We start from the raw sequence: 21,010 nt of genomic DNA, 5'->3' as shown, positions 1-21,010 counted from the left end.
GCTGTCTGGCGCCTCGGATAGGTTGGCTCTTCTTGACGTGAGTGAGCGGGGAGTGTACTGCTCGCGCATGCTGTCTTGCGCCTCGGAGTGGTTGGCTCTTCTTGACGTGGGTGAGCGGGGAGTGTACTGCTCGCGCATGCTGTCTGGCGCCTCGGAGTGGTTGGCTCTTCTTGGCGTGGGTGAGCGGGGAGTGTACTGCTCGCGCAGGCTGTCTTGCGCCTCGGAGTGGTTGGCTCTTCTTGGCGTGGGTGAGCGGGGAGTGTACTGCTCGCGCATGCTGTCTGGCGCCTCGGAGTGGTTGGCTCTTCTTGGCGTGGGTGAGCGGGGAGTGTACTGCTCGCGCATGCTGTCTTGCGCCTCGGAGTGGTTGGCACTTCTTGACGTGAGTGAGCGGGGAGTGTACTGCTCGCGCATGCTGTCTGGCGCCTCGGATAGGTTGGCTCTTCTTGACGTGAGTGAGCGGGGAGTGTACTGCTCGCGCATGCTGTCTTGCGCCTCGGAGTGGTTGGCTCTTCTTGACGTGGGTGAGCGGGGAGTGTACTGCTCGCGCATGCTGTCTTGCGTTTAGGAGTGGTTGGCTCTTCTTGACGTGGGTGAGCGGGGAGTGTACTGCGCGCGCATGCTGTCTTGCGCCTTGGAGTGGTTGGCTCTTCTTGACGTGAGTGAGCGGGAAGTGTACTGCTCGCGCATGCTGTCTTGCGCCTCGGAGTGGTTGGCTCTTCTTGACGTGGGTGAGCGGGGAGTGTACTGCTCGCGCATGCTGTCTTGCGCCTCGGAGTGGATGGCTCTTCTTGACGTGGGTGAGCGGGGAGTGTACTGCTCGCGCATGCTGTCTGGCGCCTCGGATAGGTTGGCTCTTCTTGACGTGAGTGAGCGGGGAGTGTACTGCTCGCGCATGCTGTCTTGCGCCTCGGAGTGGTTGGCTCTTCTTGACGTGGGTGAGCGGGGAGTGTACTGCTCGCGCATGCTGTCTTGCGTTTAGGAGTGGTTGGCTCTTCTTGACGTGGGTGAGCGGGGAGTGTACTGCGCGCGCATGCTTTCTTGCGCCTTGGAGTGGTTGGCTCTTCTTGACGTGAGTGAGCGGGAAGTGTACTGCTCGCGCATGCTGTCTTGCGCCTCGGAGTGGTTGGCTCTTCTTGACGTGGGTGAGCGGGGAGTGTACTGCTCGCGCATGCTGTCTTGCGCCTCGGAGTGGATGGCTCTTCTTGACGTGGGTGAGCGGGGAGTGTACTGCTCGCGCATGCTGTCTTGCGCCTCGGAGTGGTTGGCTCTTCTTGACGTGGGTGAGCGGGGAGTGTACTGCTCGCGCATGCTGTCTTGCGCCTCGGAGTGGTTGGCTCTTCTTGACGTGAGTGAGCGGGGAGTGTACTGCTCGCGCATGCTGTCTTGCGCCTCGGAGTGGTTGGCTCTTCTTGACGTGAGTGAGCGGGGAGTGTACTGCTCGCGTATGCTGTCTTGCGCCTCGGAGTGGTTGGCTCTTCTTGACGTGAGTGAGCGGGGAGTGTACTGTTCGCGCATGCTGTCTTGCGCCTCGGAGTGGTTGGCTCTTCTTGACGTGGGTGAGCGGGGAGTGTACTGCTCGCGCATGCTGTCTTGCGCCTTGGAGTGGTTGGCTCTTCTTGACGTGAGTGAGCGGGGAGTGTACTGCTCGCGCATGCTGTCTTGCGCCTCGGAGTGGTTGGCTCTTCTTGACGTGGGTGAGCGGGGAGTGTACTGCTCGCGCATGCTGTCTTGCGCCTCGGAGTGGTTGGCTCTTCTTGACGTGGGTGAGTGGGGAGTGTACTGCTCGCGCGTGCTGTCTTGCGCCTCGGAGTGGTTGGCACTTCTTGACGTGAGTGAGCGGGGAGTGTACTGCTCGCGCATGCTGTCTGGCGCCTCGGATAGGTTGGCTCTTCTTGACGTGAGTGAGCGGGGAGTGTACTGCTCGCGCATGCTGTCTTGCGCCTCGGAGTGGTTGGCTCTTCTTGACGTGGGTGAGCGGGGAGTGTACTGCTCGCGCATGCTGTCTTGCGTTTAGGAGTGGTTGGCTCTTCTTGACGTGGGTGAGCGGGGAGTGTACTGCTCGCGCATGCTGTCTTGCGCCTCGGAGTGGTTGGCTCTTCTTGACGTGAGTGAGCGGGGAGTGTACTGCTCGCGCATGCTGTCTTGCGCCTCGGAGTGGTTGGCTCTTCTTGACGTGAGTGAGCGGGGAGTGTACTGCTCGCGTATGCTGTCTTGCGCCTCGGAGTGGTTGGCTCTTCTTGACGTGAGTGAGCGGGGAGTGTACTGTTCGCGCATGCTGTCTTGCGCCTCGGAGTGGTTGGCTCTTCTTGACGTGGGTGAGCGGGGAGTGTACTGCTCGCGCATGCTGTCTTGCGCCTTGGAGTGGTTGGCTCTTCTTGACGTGAGTGAGCGGGGAGTGTACTGCTCGCGCATGCTGTCTTGCGCCTCGGAGTGGTTGGCTCTTCTTGACGTGGGTGAGCGGGGAGTGTACTGCTCGCGCATGCTGTCTTGCGCCTCGGAGTGGTTGGCTCTTCTTGACGTGGGTGAGTGGGGAGTGTACTGCTCGCGCGTGCTGTCTTGCGCTTCGAACTGGAGCTTCCACTTATGTCACTCGTAAATTATGCAGTATTCGTAAAGGACCTTTACTTTGGTAGGTTCCATCACACATTTAAATGTTTGTAACCTAATTGTGCCCTCTAACATCATGCTGTAACATAAGGCTTTAGAAGCTTGGGAAAAATCATCTTGGAAACCAACTAAATGGCATACCCACTTAGTCAACAGAGCGTAAAAATTATAAATAATAGCATACATTTGCAACTAAATTTGTTACTATTTTCTATGGAATTATAATGTCAAAGTTATTTAGCTCTTATTATCACGTCAATGTCTATGTACTGTACAGTTTGTTCATAATTTGACGAAAATATTTCGGCTGCAAGTTCATCTTTAAAACATAAGTTGAAAACATATATAAAACTTATGATGTATGATATCATGTGTTACCAAGATTGGTATCTAGTAGTATATAATAGTAGGTCCGGGGATAGGTTTCAGGGTGTGGTGAGTGTTGAAGACCGCCATCTTGAATTTATGACGTCACGGCGGCCATCTTGGTTGACCTTGACCTTTGACCTCGACCTTGACCTTCACAATATTGCCAAAACCCAAAATTTTGCCAAATTACAATTTTTTTAGAAACAAATCCGTCAAAAAATGAAAAATTTAAAAACATTAGAAATTTCCTATTTTCGCGGGAAAAATTTATCGTTTTGAGAAAAAATGTCCCATTTAAGTCCTCAAAAATGCTAACGGCTTGAAAAGTCCGTAATGAGTTTTAATTTCTGCATCAACAGCCTCCGATAAGCCTCTGAAGACATCTTGGATTTTGACGTCATCATTAAAATTTCTGTTACAGCTGCTATCTTTAAAATCAGAAATAATTATCAAATTTGAATCAGAAAATTTTTAAAATTTATAAAACGATTATTAATAAAATTTCAATAAAAATATTTAAAAAAAAAAACCTCTGAATGTGTCGTTACGTTCGCCATATTGGACATGTAGGACATAATCGTGGCGCGTTTCGTTACAGACACCATCTTTTATTCTAGATCGTTTCACTTTTCGTTATACTATCTTGAAAATCCGTAATTATTATGCTAAAAATTTGTAAAAACATTTTATTTATTAAATTTTAGTAAAATAATATTTAAAACACGCACTTACGCCTTTGATTCGAAGCTGGTGAGGTCAGAAAAATGTTATATCCTTCCTCCACGGAAGCCACTGACCGAATGATCTCCCACCACTAATGCCAAGGTATATATATATATATATATATATATATATATATAGCTAGCTAGTATGACATCATGTCCACCATCCGGTTTTATTCTGCTGGAGGCCACCATCATGTTTTCGTCTGCTAGAGTGTGCTACCACCATGTTAATTTAATTTTTATCCGCTACAGTGCAATATTCATTTATTATTACTAAGGCACCCGCCATCTTGAAATTTAGGCACTATCTTGAAAATGTGTAATTATTCACCTAGAAATTCGGGAAAAACTCCAAAATTCATCAAATAAATTACTCATTAATGTACTGATTGATTTGATTGATTACTGTCATTGGTTCAATCCCTGGGTGATGCAATAGTTTTTAATTTTATGTAAAACTAATAATATAAATAAATCTTGCTCAAAATTCTAAAAGCAGCATAGGCTCCTAGTCTACCAGCCATCAGTAAGTTATTATGTCAGCCATATTGGAAATTTGTATTTACGTATTTATCTCGGAATTCGGGAAAAATTCCATAAACCATCAAAAAAGTCACTCATAAATTTAATGATTCAATCGATACTTTTTCCGATACTAGATAATTAATTTAAGTAAAAAATACAGGTTCGAAAATAAAATACAAGTTCTTTTACAAACATGATTTTATTACATAATTTATGTTCTACTACAGATACACTTGCGAAAGTTATCAATCTAATAAACATTTAGTTCTGCATCGGCGTGAATGACTCATTCTGAGCTCCAATCGGTTTATATTAGACAGAGACCGCCAGATCCTTTACTGACATAGTCTTCCTCTTCTTGGCAGATTTTCTGGACACAGTGTTTAACAGTCTGCTTCACATCGTCAGAACTGTAAATTACAATACAGCAGCCGATTTCTTGAAAGCACATTTCTTTACTTTGTCTCGAACGGATATGGCTTACCATATGCACAGTCCAACCACAAGTTATATTTCAAAGGACCGCTTGTTACTACGTCATCAGTAAGCTGATTGATAATGTTTTGCCTGATATCGTCAAGAAAAGTAAAAATGTATTTAGACTCACTAAACTAATGCAGACTTCCAAGTAGAACCCATTATATTTCACCTGTAATGCACCGAGTAATGTCTTTGGTTTAGTTTCATGTCCAGGCATCACAGCAATCGGTTGCTGAACATCGGTTTCTGTGCTTGTACGCTCACGAGTCTCCAACCTAAACCGAGGAGTCGAAAAGTCTGCTGGTAGTTCAACAGTAGGCATACGGACTTCGGCTATAATTTTTTTTCGAATGCTGTCGCAAACACTGTCAATACGTGTAAACCAAACATTCATTCAACAGGATTCTTTACACATTTGCACCGCTCATGTTTTCGTACATCATGGGAAAATGCGAACGACATATCACAGTAGCTACAAGGATACCGCGGTGATGAAGACGAGCCTTTCAGACCCGGACCAGATACTGACGTTGCTACAGTTGTACCAACTCCCGGTGTATTCTTAAGCGAATCAATTAATCGCTGTTGCAGAGAAACCTTAATTTTCTTTCGTACAGCACGACCTCTGCATATCTTCATGTGAGTTTTCATATTATCTTTTCTGGCAAACAACTTATGACATTTCTCACAACCAATCATTTTGCGAGGTGGATTCTTAGCACATTCTCTCATCTCGTGTCGTCAAACATTGCTGTTGTTTGAGAAAATCTTGTCACAGTAACGGCATCTATGGTCATTAGTTTTTGTCGAATCACCAGCCATTGAAGTCTCCATCGAGGGCGAAACAGCGTTCATCGAGGTTTCCTGTGCAGCCAGGACTGAAGTCAATAAGCTCTCTTCTGCTGGTGGTACCACGACTGCTGAAGTCTCCTCTAGTGTTGACGTCGACGTTGCCAACGGCACCATCGTCGCTGACGTCAGGGTTCCCGTGGACGATGGTACGACGTCCATCGAGTTCATCGTTAAAGACGGTAAAGATATCATTGAGTTTACAAAAACAGGTAATTACGTGACTTAGGCAACATGTGAGACATAATAGGTAATCTTTACAACGCAGCAGTCAGTAACGAAACTGAAGGTCACGTATCTGAGGACTCACATATATACACGCAAACGGTTGAATAATATGCTAGTCAAAAAAGAACCAAGTACTGTAATACACGAGTCAGATAAAATCATTCAAAAAAGGAAGCACAATCGGAAGAAATTAAACAAAATAAATGGGCACGCATTTCCCACACAGGACCCGCAATTTACAAGAAATGACTACGCAATGACCTCGCAAAGTACACACCAAAAACGTACTGAACACTCCGTACACGTAATGAACACGCAATGTTTTCTGCCGCCCTCTTTACCTCAACCTGGCCAAATACCAAAGAGGCACAGAGGTCAACAGTGAAAGCATGGGGAACGGGCTCAATGGTGCCTTGTTAGGCGTGTAGAAAATCATGAGAACCTTGAAACGACTGGGGAGGCCATATTACAGGATAAAATAGTTAAATATATACTAGTCAAAATTAATACAAACAGTGGTCTTAGTTAAATGAATACAACAATATAGTTTCTCTGTTCCTTATATTTTCTTTTCTTTAAATTCTTTTACTTTAAATAATAACAATAACAAGGTTAATATCAATTGATGAGTATACAGTCATACTGATAGTAAAAGTAAATGTTAAGATAAGGGGCCCCTTTAGATACTTAAGTTAAACACATTGATTTTGATGTTAAGAATTACATAGGTTAAAAATTACATAGGTTGAGTCAAAAAAAAATAATTATTAGTTCAAAACAATGCCGAAAATGCTAGGTTAAAATTTTATCTTTTGATATGTGGTGGCTCATGGTTGCTCTTCTGCATGCAGAAAGTAACAAAGAAGATCTTTCCTGATTAGACGAGCTGCATCAGGCACTGAGGAGCACCATGACTCAGGTGACGAAGAAGTTGTGTGTCACGAAGTAATCGCGCCCATGGCCACCCACGCCTTCTGCACACACACTGTACATAAATGTATTACAAAATAAGATAATTGAACAAAATATCATTTCCACATATTCTTGAAGGAATATGCGATTTTACTCACTACTTGCGGTGTACGGTGAATTAATTAAGACATTGATGTCAAGAGATTAAGAAACGGCCGAAGCTAGGAACAGTTACATCATGGCCGACATGCTTCAAAAAGAAAGACGTATTATTTTGTGCAACTGAAGAAGACCATAGAGTTGAGACATGAAAGACTGCACATGTAAAACAAATAGAGTTACACTATAGTGAGATTTCCCAAATCAACATTCATTATGGACAAAAGTAAAATTATTTTGTTGTAAAACTAATATAAGAATTTTAACACAGAAACTTGTGCTTTTATAAATATAAATTATGCTGAAATTGTTGGTTACAAGATGATTTACAAATTCAAGAATAATAAAAAAAATTATGGCTCCCAGTTTGCTATACAAAATAAAATAAAAACAAGAACTATAAAATAGATAAAGTGAGCATGCGCATTACTACAAATGTGCAATGGCACAGTATACACCAAACACGTAATTAACACGTAATGTACCCACCGTAAACGTAATGTATACACAGGACAAGGATTTTACGAAAAGGAAGCACTTTTGGACGTAAATACGACAAAAAGAAAGCACGCACATCTGGAAGCAAAATCAACGAAAAGTAAGCACAATTGGAAGCAAAATCAAAGAAAAGGAAGCACAATCGAAAGCACAATCAATGAAAATGATACGATCACAGCAGTACGATACGATAATAATGTCTTAACTACTTACATTTAACGAAAAGGACGTACATTTTAACGAACATTCAACTCAGTTGAATGCGATCACCAATTTTACGATAAGACATATTGCCTCCATCAGTCATTGATGCCAGCGGTCTTTTGGCTCCATCAGTCTTTAGCTCCAACAGTCATTGTGTTTGACTCCAGCTGTCTTAGGCTTAGCGCTATTTGGCTACGAGTCAAGGTGTCTACAAAGCTGTAAGACTACAGAACTACATGGCTTATACTGTCTACGTGGCTAAAATACTACTATGATACAAGACTACTAGGCTACAAGACTACTAGGCTACAAGTCTATGAGGCTACGACACTACTTGGCTCTAACTGTCTTTGACTCGATTCATTTGCGAGAGTTAATTTATCTCATGCAAAATAACCTTTTAGTATCCGGATTCTTGCTAACAGATGTCGTCACGCGTTGTGTTGAGTTAAAATATTTTTTTTTTATGTAGGCTGCGGAGTTCTCAATAATGATCGCAAAATAAGGAAGACTTCACTACACAGCAAGGAGAAGGATGTTCTTCCTACATGATAGTGCTTCTCAGCTGTCTCAAGGCATATTATTTGACTGAGTAATGGATTTTTTTTTGTTTGAATTCCACCTGATAAAAATATTTTTAAAGATGATTTCGTAGCAGAAATTCATAATTTAAAAAGTAATAAAATTTAAAAAAAATATATGTGACTCATTAAGATAAAAAAAATGTCGTGCAGGGATCGATTTCTCAGAAATAACCTGAAGCTCTAGCATAATATCGACAGAATTCTCGACAAGAACAATAAGGAGCACACGAAGAATACCATCAAATTTTGGCAGTAATAATCAGCAGCACACGGAGAAATTTAACGCAATTTTTCCATCTGTTCCGCGTGCGATGAGTCGGATTTTACTGTTTGTAGCGGCAGAATGTTCTCGCTGTACGCTGCCGACCCCGTTGACAATTGCACGGAGAATATGTTTAATAATCACTGTAATTCCAGTTTTGTTATGCATTTTAAAACTTAAGTTTACTTTTGACCTTGACTATTTTAGTACATTAAAAATATTCCGCGGTAATTTCACTATCATAAAGTTTAATTTGACACACCAATACTTTTGATATGTACCCTAATGTTTACGAACGTGACTCTATCCGGGTTTATGTTGCTATACGCTGTCCGTCATCTTGGTGTCACAGTTCCTTTCATCGACGTCCGTTCCGTTTCCACGAAATTACTCCTACCAAATGCTGTATACTTAGAGCTAAGATGTTAACACATCAAAAAATTCCACCCTATTATGGAATGTTATCTTTACAGGCTATTAATAGTTTTTTTACCCATCCACTATACATTTTGATGAAAAAAAATCAATAAAAGTGAGTCCCTTATCAATTGGATACTTACATCAAGCAACAAGAGATATGCGTTTGAGTAGTGGTCAGCAGCTGTTCCTCAGCTAAGTCTACACACGACTTAAAGTGAAGTCTAAACGAATAATTAACAGCACAATATAATGCCATTTGTATTTTAGTAGTTGTTTTGACAGTATTTTCTAAAAACTAATCCTCACTGCTAGCCATGTTCAACATGCTGCAAAGGTATTACACGAAGAGGCAAAATACTATGTTTAAAAATTAAAAAAAAAAATTTAATAGTGCTGCAAAGAAAACTCGACATTAACTTAAAGTTAAATATCTTTATAAATTATAAAAAAAAATTTGGACACTAAATTAGATAATCTGGTACTACATGATTATGTGCTAAGTTTCGTTATTACGTCACAATAATCAGCTGTCAAGGTATGGATTTCCCTTGCAGCACCTGTCAGATTCGGCTAACATATTTCTCAACAAAGAGTATTTATAGTTAGAAATACGAGTTCGTAAAGAAAGCTTAATATTATAATCACCCTGAGGTCAACGTAACGTTGAAACAAATGGAACAAGTGATCCAATTTCTCACGCTGAGCGAAGAATAATGCACTACTTCCTTCGCACCGCTTGCCTAACAGGCGTGCAGGAACAAGCTGATGCGCGCACGCAGTAGAGTCGACGGCGGTACTCGCGCGGTCGCCGCAAGTAACAGCGCCGCAGCTGCTCTGCGGGCCTCGCCAGAAACACATTCAAGCCAGAAGACACTCACCTCACGTCGTACGACTCTGTTACATTAAGCTTGATTCAGACTGGCAAGCTCTCAAAATTAGTAGGTACCTGTTGTACCTATTTCGCAAAAAAAAATGTTTACAAACACAGACAACCACGAGGTTGTTTACCAACACTATTGCCAGATCAACAGGGTCCGAAGGATAGCCAGACTATTTGTACTACTTATGAGAACTGTACTATTTGACACACGCTAAATGCCTCAGACTATAGTTCCGTGTGCCACCCTGCCTAACACTCACAAAAACGACATTGGCAACAGTCCCGAGACGTGAGGCTACAAAATAACAATGTGAAGGTGTTGGACAACACTTTAGCGGCAATGCTGGTGTTGGCCAACTATCAGTTGTGGCGGCAGGGCCCTGGGGTTAACAACCACGGCTCAAGGCCGAGTCTTGTTAACGATTAGAGTTCCGCGTCTGTGTATTGGTCAGCAGCAAAGGCAGAGTAGTAGTAGTATGTTTTGGGGGCTCCGGACACAGGCTTCAGGCTGTGGTGGGTGGTGTTTTCCACCATACTGGATTTGAGATGTCACGGCGGCCATCTTGGACTCAAAAATTCCTATAAAGTCCTCAAAAATGATTCAAAATGACTCAAAATCCCAAAAAAATTACATTGTTTAGAGGGAAAAATTCCCGTTTTTGTCCTGACAAATTCAAGATTTCGAAATTCATAACCTCAAAATAATTTACCTCAGAACGAACACATAATCCTAAAATAGGCTTAGCATCCATGTTTATAGCCTACGATAAGCTTCTGACGTCATCTAGGATTACGACGTCATGTTCAATTTCTGTTACGGCCAACATCTTGAAAATCTTTATTTATTATCCGATTTTAATGAAAAAATTCTAAAAATAAAAAACAATTAAATTGCAGGCTTGCGGGAGGGGGGGGGGGTGTTCCACCCAACCACAGCATGGCACCTCGGCGCTTGTGTACAAGAACCTGACCAAAACTCTAGCGTTCCAAAGGTGATACAAGGAAAGTAGTTCCCCTTCAGATAGGAGATCTGCAGGGCTAGTGTGGTGACAAGCAAGCAAAAACAACGCGCTCTCAATAACGTTTTATTAAGAACAAGAATCCAGAAGTAACAATCATGGGGAGAGAGAGAACGGCCTCAAACCCAAGTAAGGCACATACCCGAAAACAACATTCTACTAAAATGCCAATACTTAATATATTCATACAAATTAAAGCCTTAACCAAATTACTATAATTCATAGCCCATAATGCACATGAATACAGATAAATCACAAGTATCATGCCGGTTATTCGATAAGGCAAAATTGCCCGATTAAATTTAATGGCACAAGATACCATGAGTCAAACAGGGCATTTCCTGGCACATACCCCTGAGAGCATTTTAAATGTCATTAAATTCATACCCATTTACATCGACCTCGGTTATCACTCGCCACATGGCCAAGATCCATTAGTCTAAGGGTAAGGTGCAGCTGCCCCGAACACCGCCGAAAGTTCATACAACTTGTTTAAATGGGTGGAGCGAGACGAGTCAGAACTATGGCAGGTTAAACTTGATTACATTCCTTAAACATGAGCGAGTACATTCACGCAAATACAGAACTTGCAAAGACAAAGCACATGGCAAAAGTTATAAAAATACTGATCTGAAACCATCATGAAACAAGCAAGATTAAAGTTCGCCTGCGCAAGGGCATAAATAAGCTCACGAAAACGAATAGAACATCTCTACATTAGCCAAGCTAATTATTACAAGTTAATTTAATTCTCTTTATTACACATTAAACACTATACACAACTCTATACACATTAAACCTAACCAAGAAGCACGATAAATACGACACCTCGCTACTCGTTCGGTCGTGAATCACTAACCTGGCAGGAAACCCAGCTACAAAGAAAAATAAATATAGGTCAAAATGGGCGATCTAAAACAGAGGGAACAAGGCACTGGAAAAGCAGACACTGTCATGGTTGGCGGAAACAGAATTAAATTCATTAACCATTAAAATCGTAGAATGTCAAAATGAATTTTGAGGGGAAAGGCCGAGAGGGAATTTCATCACAAAAGCCAGCAAGAAACGCTACGATACAGACGTGTCCAACTGACACACCTCCTACACTCCATCGCAATCAGTTGTTATCAGTTGCCAACCCTACCTTTGTCCTGCCTCCAAACAAACACTCACGACCAAACCAGACAGAGAAGTGCTGTCAACCCCGCCGGACAGCTACAGCACTCTTCTGGAGGGGTGGCAAGAAGGGGAAAGAGGGGAGGAGCAAGGAGGGGCGGAACAAAGGGGGGGGGGAAGGAGGGGAGGGCCATCCAGCACGAACAGCGCTAGCTGTCTGCTGCAACCCCCGCCCCTTAACCACCACACCGCGACCCCACCAGAGAGAGAGGACAGATGATCAGCTTCGTGAGAAGACGCTCCCGCAGAAGGCCGCAGTCGAAGATCCAGAAGCAGCCGATGACCTTTAATGTAGCCGGTAACATACGTCGCAGAATGAGCACGAAGGAAGCAGTGCTCACTGCATATGACGATCAGGGGAGGGTGATCGCCATCCCCGACGGCAGCAACAGACGAGACAGCCCGACGGCTTACGCCTCAAGAGGCACGAAGAGAAGGTCGATGATCACCCTCCGCGAGCTGACTCAGCACCCAGCATGGGGCGAGCCCGGCTCCAGCGGAGGGAGGGATATCGGACAGTCTTTCATGAGGCCCAATGCAGCAAGGCCCGACGAAGGCTCGTCAGAGCGACGAATACAGGAGGTAGAGACTCGACCAGGGCAGGCCTTCCCTAGGAATCCCGGCGACCAAATCCGCCAATGGAGCGGCCATGCCTGACACAGGCGAAGAAGCAGTCTCTCTCGGGGGGCGCGGTGGTGTGGAGGTGGGGACAAGACGAGGGCGGCGACGGAGATGGTGCAGCCCAGGAGGCTCTCGGCGAGGAGGCGTCCCATTCGATGAGCGAGATCCGAGCACGGCCCAGGAGGGAACAAGCAGGAGCGGAGGTGCAACTGCGGGGAAAGAAGAACCCAGGCACAGCACACAACACTAAGACTCCACGAACATACAGACTGCACTCCTAGAGAAAAAGAGACCCCTGAGCTAAGGGATAGGAAAAACACCTAACAGATTACATTACAGTTCACCATTCTAACTTGAACATAATGGTAACCCTCCTAAACCCAAATCAAAAGGTCAACAGAACACACATTACAAAATTAACCGACATATTTCTTCAGTTGCGTGACGTGAGCCTTACGAAATTTAGCCTTAGCATCACATCCACGCAACAACATCGTATTGGTGCCTAACAGTTTCACAATTTCGAAGGGACCCGCAAATGGGGGTAACAATTTAACATTAATAGCATCCTTCAAGGAAGGTAAAATGAAAGACCTACAAAGCACCTTATCATGCAAGTTAAAATGATGTTCTTTCCTGGAGGCATCATAAGTGTCACGCACACTGTTGCGAGCTTTTGTTAAGTTGGTGGAGACGCTTTTCAAAATATTATATAACTCCGCTTCCTAAAATTTACTTTCCAGCGGAGGCAGTCCCCACTGGTTTAGGATAGGATGGGAAAGTTCCCTCCCCAGAAATGGAACTGATGGAGGGAACCCAGTGGAGGAGTGGAAGGCAGAATTTAAACCCACATTAATGAATTCCAGGTCCTCGTCCCACAACGAATGATCCTGATGGTAAAAGGCCGTTAATATCCCCTTGATGACCATGTTCACCCTTTCGGATTGGTTTCCCTGCGGAAAGTACGGAGTGCTGTAAATGGGCTTAATGGCCCACTCAAAGCACATGTTCTTGTATGTGGAAGAACGAAAATAGGGGGCATTATCTGAAACTATGAATGCAGGCGGACCACAAATCTTCCACACCTGCTCTCCAAGAACCTTAACGATGGAGGACGCCTTCATATTCCGAAGGGGAATGAGGAAAACAAATTTAGTAAACATGTCCAAAACAACCAACAGACAAACATTTCCCCGACGAGAACATGTAAGGGGCCCGAAAATGTCGACGTGAACCACGTGCCAGGGGGCTACCGGGGCGTCAGCACAATACAATCCCACCTTAGAGTTATGTGGAGGTTTAGCAATCTGGCACAGATGACAAGACCTCACGAATGTACGCATTTCATCCTTGAGGGTGGGCCAGAAAAAGCGACTAGCAATCTTACAATATGTTTTGTCAATGCCCAAGTGTCCCCCAACCAGGGAGGAATGAAAGTACGACAGGAGCATAGATCTTAAGGCTGCGGGCACCACGACTTTCCTAGCACGACCAGATGCACCGACAAAGACCAACAGGCCCCGATCCTCCAAAAAGGGGACGGGCTTACGACCTTTAAGATCCTTGATTATTTGGATGCAAAAGGGATCCACGGACTGGGATTGCTGAATGTTTACGTATGATACGGGAAAAACCTTACATACTGCTAAAAAATCCTCCACCTAATGAACAGCCAGGTCAGTGATCTCAAACTCCTCGGGATTGAACATGCGGGAGAGAGTGTCTGCCACTACATTCTCTGAGTCCTTAACGTGGTGGATAACAATTTAAACCTGGACAAACGCAGTATCCATCGGCCAAGTTTGCCCAACTGGTGTGGATGATTGCACAACCAAGAAAGGGCCCGATTGTCCGTGAACAAATCGAACTCTTGAGTATCAAGGTAGCTCTCAAATTTCTCCATACCAAACAAACATGCCAGGGCCTCCTTTTCGTACACCCCCAGGCGTCGTTCAGACTCCAGAAGGGTGCGGCTCGCAAAGCGATGGATCTTAATCTTCCATTTTCGAGATGGCCCAGAACGGCTCCCAGGGCGATGGAGGATGCATCAACCTGAAGGACAAAACGCTGCTCAAAATTCGGCAGAATAAGGACTGGAGGGCCAACCATTCTACGTTTCAATGTCAAAAAGGCCTCCTCTTGCTCCGGACCCCAAACAAACGGAGTGTTCTTCTTCCGTAATTTATTTAACGGGGCACTGACAGCTGCGAAATCAGGTACAAACCGAGCAAAGTACCCTATCATGCCTACGAATTTCTGAACTCCCTTTAGATTCTTAAGCCTAGGGAAATGAACGACAGGCTCGATTTTCTCCGGGTCCATGATGAGACTACCCTCCGCGATGACAAACCCTAAAAACTTTATAAATGATTGGGCCAAGGAAATTTTATCTGGATTGGCCGTAAAGCCAGCTGACCGCAAATGGAGAAACACTTCTCTCAGATGTTACAAATGCTCTTGAAAGGAATCACTATAAACAATGATGTAATCGATGTAGTTGAACACAAATTTAAATTTCAAATCCGATAGAACATGATCCAGGACTCTACTGAGCGCTTGGCTCCCGAAATTTACACCCATAGGGATCGGGTTGAACTGGTAATGGCCGAAAGGAGTGGAAAAGGCAGTGTACTTTCTACTCGCAGGATCCAGAAGGCACTGATGAAAACTATGGTTTAGATAGATCACTGAAAAAATTTTGGCTCTGCCCAAATGCTGCAAGGCGCTTTCCACCGTGGGTAACGGCCACACGTCCTCCACTATTTTGTCATTCAGGGGCTTAAAATTATGGACAAGGCGCCAACTGTTGCCATCCTTCTTCCGGACTAAGAAGGTAGGAGTACTGTAGGGCGAGAATGAAGGAGTGATGACTTTCTCCTCCAGCAATCGCTGAACAATATCTCGCAGGGCTTGGAGCTTAGGAGGTTAGACCTTGTGATATTTGCTGGAAACAGGGATTTTGTCCTTCACACGAAACCGGTAGGGCAGGACCTCACATTTACCTAGTTTACGCGTTACCACGTCCGGAAATTGGTCGATGAGTTCCTGAATTGCTCTATCCCTCCCTATCTACGGCCACTCCCGCGCATCCCAAAACGATAGGACCTGAGGAATCGAACTGTAGAGGAATTTTAACCTCAGGGGCGAAAGAAAAACACAAGTCCCTGGTGTGACAGTTTATGACGCCTTGGGCATGACTCAGAAAGTCCTACCCTATGATGAGTCCCGGTGTCAGTCCTGGCACCACTACAAACCGCCAATTCCATAAAAAACATTTAGTTTTGAAATGAAGAATCACAGTACTGGAGGCCCGGATGATCTGACCATTGGCCACACCGAACGCGATCTGGGGCCCGTCAACCACATGGCGTGCCAAACCCAGGAGAGACTCCAGCAATGAATCCAGGAAATCCTTGCTGATGACTGAGCAGGATGCTACAGTGTCCAGCAAGGCAGGGTGAAAGGCATTACCCAATTGGACAGGAACATGAAACAAGCCCATTCGCTGAGAGGATTTTCGAATAGTCCGACAGAAGTGACCCCTTTTACGCCCTGTCAGCGTACGTTTCCCGGACACTCAGCACGGTTGTGCCCCGGGCGATGGCATCGGAAGCACCTACGGTCACTGGGCTCCAGACACGGCTGCGGGCATGCCCCCGATAGGTGTCCAAAGGCAGTGCAGTTGGCGCACCTGCCTCCCTGCGTCTCTCCTCCGGCTAGTGATCGGGGATTTGCGGATCTCTCACTTGAGCCCTGTCCGTAAAAAGGGGTCCTCGCGTCCCCTTCTCTGTGACCCGGACCTGAGGCTGAGGCAAATCGCAGGGGTGCTTCCTGCCCACGTTCCCAAGCCTCGCTCCTTTGTTCATCACAGGGACGAGACGAGCCCATGCCGGCCCAACCCGGAGACTGAGACCCAATCCCCCGCGAAGACCAGGACCCAAGAGTCCCGATTTCCCGAGAGGCAGACGGGATCCCGACCCCCCCATCCGGCCGAACAAGAAAGACCGCCTCGCGTGGAGGAGTTCTGGGCTGACTCTGACCCTGCCTAGGCACCTGAGGAAACTCAGCTAAGTACGTCTCATGAGCGATCCTGCGACTCTCCACCTCACCCCCCAAACCCTTAGCCCCTCGAAGGAGGTGGGTGGGGTCAGCATGGCACAATGCTGGAGCACAACAGGGGAAACGTTGCCCAAAATCAGCTGAATGAACTCGCTCTCGGGCAGTCCAAGATCCATGGCCTCGGCGTAAGAGGTCATCGAGGTAACGAACTGAGTCACAGACTCCTCAGGTCGTTGAAACCGCAGGACCAAGTCTCTCTTACAAGAATCAAAAACCCGAGGCGGACAAACTGCTGAGACCAACGTCTTTTTGAATCTGGAAAAGTCTAACCCCTGCAAGACTGCCTCAGTGATCAGAGAAACGAAGGTACCAGTGGCCTTGGTAAGCAATGCCTTCATGAAGGCATCCTGAGACACTAACTTGAGTTTATTTAGCCTGTCCGCCTCGACAACAAAGTCCAAAACAGTTTTTGGATCACTTCCACCCAAAACAGGAAGGGTTTTTAATGATGAAAAAAAAGTTTCTCATTAATACTGGATGACATGGTCGGACTCACTACCGGTGGTGGCTGCCGCAGCAAGTCTCCCGCGGACGGAACAGATGAGTCCCGAAGAAACTGGAATAGGCGAGACCGCATTGACGCCACCGTCTCCCCCTCTGCCTCCAGAATGTCGTTCTACTCCAAGTATTGGGCCAGCTCCTCGCGGTGTAGCTAGTATACACAGGATACTCCACCGGGTGTCGCCATAGCATGCAACTAAAACTCACCACACTGTAAGCTCTGCACTAGCAGAGTAGCGCAGAAGTTGCAGGCTTGCGGGAGGTGAGGGGGTTCCTCCCAACCGCAGCGTGGCACCTCGGCGCTTGTGTACAAGAACCTGACCAAAACTCTAGCGTTCCAAAGGTAATAAAAGGAAAATAGTTCTCCTTCAGATAGGAGATCTGCAGGGCTAGTGTGGTGACAAGCAAGCAAAAACAACGCACTCTCAATAACGTTTTATTAAGAACAAGAAAACAGAAGTAACAATCATGGGGAGAGAGGGCACGGCCTCAAACCCAAGTAAGGCACAAACACGAAAACAACATTCCACTAAAACGCCAATACTTAATATATTCATACAAATTAAAGCCTTAACCAAATTACTATAATTCATAGCCCATAATGCACATGAATACAGATAAATCACAAGTATCATGCCGGTTATTCGATAAGGCAAAATTGCCCGATTAAATTTAATGGCACAAGATACCATGAGTCAAACAGGGCATTTCCTGGCACATACCCCTGAGAGCATTTTAAATGTCATTAAATTCATACCCATTTACATCGACCTCGGTTATCACTCGCCACATGGCCAAGATCCATTAGTCTAAGGGTAAGGTGCGGCTACCCCGAACACCGCCGAAAGTTCATACAACTTGTTTAAATGGGTGGAGCGAGACGAGTCAGAACTATGGCAGGTTAAACTTGATTACATTACTTAAACATGAGCGAGTACATTCACGCAAATACAGAACTTGCAAAGACAAAGCACATGGCAAAAGTTATAAAAATACTGATCTGAAACCATCATGAAACAAGCAAGATTAAAGTTCGCCTGCGCAAGGGCATAAATAAGCTCACGAAAACGAATAGAACATCTCTACATTAGCCAAGCTAATTAGTACAAGTTAGTTTAATTCTCTCTATTAAACATTAAACACTATACACAACTCTATACACATTAAACCTAACCAAGAAGCACGATAAATATGACACCTCGCTTCTCGTTCGGTCGTGAATCACTAACCTGGCAGGAAACCCAGCTACAAAGAAAAATAAATATAGGTCAAAATGGGCGATCTAAAACAGAGGGAACAAGGCACTGGAAAAGCAGACACTGGCATGGTTGGCGGAAACAGAATTAAATTCATTAACCATTAAAATCGTAGAATGTCAAAATGAATTTTGAGGGGAAAGGCCGAGAGGGAATTTCATCACAAAAGCCAGCAAGAAACGCTACGATACAGACGTGTCCAACTGACACACATCCTACACTCCATCGCAATCAGTTGTTATCAGTTGCCAACCCTACCTTTGTCCTGCCTCCGAGCAAACACTCACAACCAAACCAGACAGAGAAGTGCTGTCAACCCCGCCGGACAGCTACAGCACTCTTCTGGAGGGGTGGCAAGAAGGGGAAAGAGGGGAGAAGCAAGGAGGGGCGGACCAGGGGGGGGGGGTTGAAGGAGGGGAGAGCCGTCCAGCAAGAACATTACTAGCTGTCTGCTGCAAAATTAATTAAATTTTAATAAAAATCTTTTAAAAAACACAGTTGAAAATATCGTTACGGCTGCCATCTTGGATTCTATAAATGTTGCATATTTCGTTACGCCCGCCAACTTGGTTGAGTATGACGTCATCGTTACACTTTAATTTACGCCCACCATATTGCATTCTAGACCGTTGCACTTTTCATTACGGCCGTAATCTTGGAAAAAACAAAATTTTTATGTTAGAAATTTGGAATTTTTTTAAAAATTATATAAATATTAATTAAAATATAATAAAATACAATTTAAAGATACACTTCCAGGCCTTGAAGTCCTCGGCTCGAATCCGGTATGAGTAAAAAATGAACAAAATGTCGATAGATCCTTCTTCCACAGAAGCCACCCTCAGACTGACCTTTCACCACCAATACCAAGGTATACATCATTAACTGGTATGAAATCATGTCCGCCATCTTGTTTACATCTGCTGGAGGCCACCATCTTGTTTTCGGCTCCTAGACTGCGCTGATGCCATGTTAGTGTAATTTTTAACTGCTAGAGTGCAGTAATAATTTATTACTGTGACACCCACAATCTTGACATTTGGCTGCCATATTGGTTATTTTGTAATTATTTGGCTAGAAAATCGGGCAAAATTCCAAAATTCATAAAATAAATTTCCTATCAATATACTGATTGGTTCGATCGATTCCTGTCCATGGTTCGATCCCTGGTCGACACAAAAAAATTAATTTTATCTAAATAATAATGATTTCAATAAATCATTTTTAAAATCCTAAAAGAGGATTAAAATCCTCTACTACCAGCCTCCAGCAAACATTATGACCACCATCTTGGAAATTTGTATTTATTGACCTAGAAATTCGGGAAAAATTTCAAAATTCACCGAAAAAATACCTCATTTATTGAAATATTGAATAAATGGATTTCTGTCCACGGTTTGATTCTCGGTAGTGACAAGTATAACAAAATGTTTTAAAAAAATTATATTCGGTTTTGCATTACCTTTGGCGAAGTTTATTAATCATTCAAAATATTATAAACAATTCTATACAAGATACCTGACCAACTAAATAAATACGGTACCACTATACCTAACATGAAAGTCTAATTTTTTCGATACTTATAATAACCTCTAAAACGTTCATGTACAATGCTATATATATATAGGTCAAGTGTCTTCGGTCCGCGAGACCGGGCCATGAACAATATCAGACATAGAGACCAGTCTTTTCCGAACCACACGACCTTCTTCGACGTTAGCTAATTATATTTAATTAAACAAACGTAACATGTTTTATGCTTATAAGAAGACCAAGAATCCCTGAAAAATTGTTCCATCGAGACAAAGAGGTTTTGGACTAGTAAATATTCAGAGACACTACAGAATTGAATACACATATTTAACGAAATGTCTCACATTCAACAAAAGAAAGCAAGGAACATACAATACACACAATACACACAGGAAACGGAATGAACACAGAGTACACACAGGAAACGGAATGAACACACAGAGCACACAGGAAAACGGAATGAACACACAGTACACAAACAAGAAACGGAACGAACACACAGTACACACAGGAAACGGAACGAACACACAGTACACACCGGAAAGGGAATGAACTCACAGTACACACAGGAGATGGAACGAACTCACAGTACGCACAGGAAACTGAATGAACACACAGTATACGTAGGAAACGGAACGAACACACAGTACACACAGGAAACTGAATGAACACACAGTACACACAGGAAAATAAATGAACACACAGTATACACAGTACGCACAGGAAATGGAATGAACACACAGTACACACAGGAAAAGGAACTGACACACATTACACACAGTAGGGTAAAGTAAGGTAATAATGCAGTAATTCTAATAAATTATGAATTATAATTGTAATATAAATTTGAAGAATACAAAAACACTTGTTCATACAACAAACATATATAATAAACATCAAATAACAAAATGATGGCCTTAATACCCCAATTTCTTTAATTATTAAGAAAAAAGTCAACACTTGTGCAGTAAGGTAAGTTTGCAATAAGGGAGGTAATTTCGCAACACAGGTAAGGTAATTTCGCAACAATAAAATTGTTCACACATACTGAAATTACTTGAACATGCTGATGTTTAATCA

The 21,010-nt window shown here is 44.0% G+C and overlaps 1 protein-coding gene across 1 annotated transcript; it reads right to left on the bottom strand.

The window, feature by feature from the left end:
- Positions 1-564: 564 nt before the first annotated feature.
- LOC134545726 (serine/arginine repetitive matrix protein 2-like) lies at positions 565-966 on the bottom strand. Its single transcript, XM_063388632.1, has one exon. It carries the CDS (start codon positions 964-966, stop codon positions 565-567), a length of 402 nt encoding a protein of 133 aa, XP_063244702.1.
- Positions 967-21,010: the final 20,044 nt, after the last annotated feature.

The sequence above is a fragment of the Bacillus rossius genome, chromosome 1 (genome assembly GCF_032445375.1).
Source record: "Bacillus rossius redtenbacheri isolate Brsri chromosome 1, Brsri_v3, whole genome shotgun sequence".
Lineage (NCBI taxonomy): Eukaryota > Metazoa > Arthropoda > Insecta > Phasmatodea > Bacillidae > Bacillus > Bacillus rossius.
This window is presented reverse-complemented; position numbering and strand designations above follow the sequence as displayed.

What these genes read in the sequence shown, in the direction of transcription:
- LOC134545726 (XM_063388632.1), bottom strand. Translation starts at nt 966, where the DNA reads ATGCGCGAGCAGTACACTCCCCGCTCACCCACGTCAAGAAGAGCCAAC.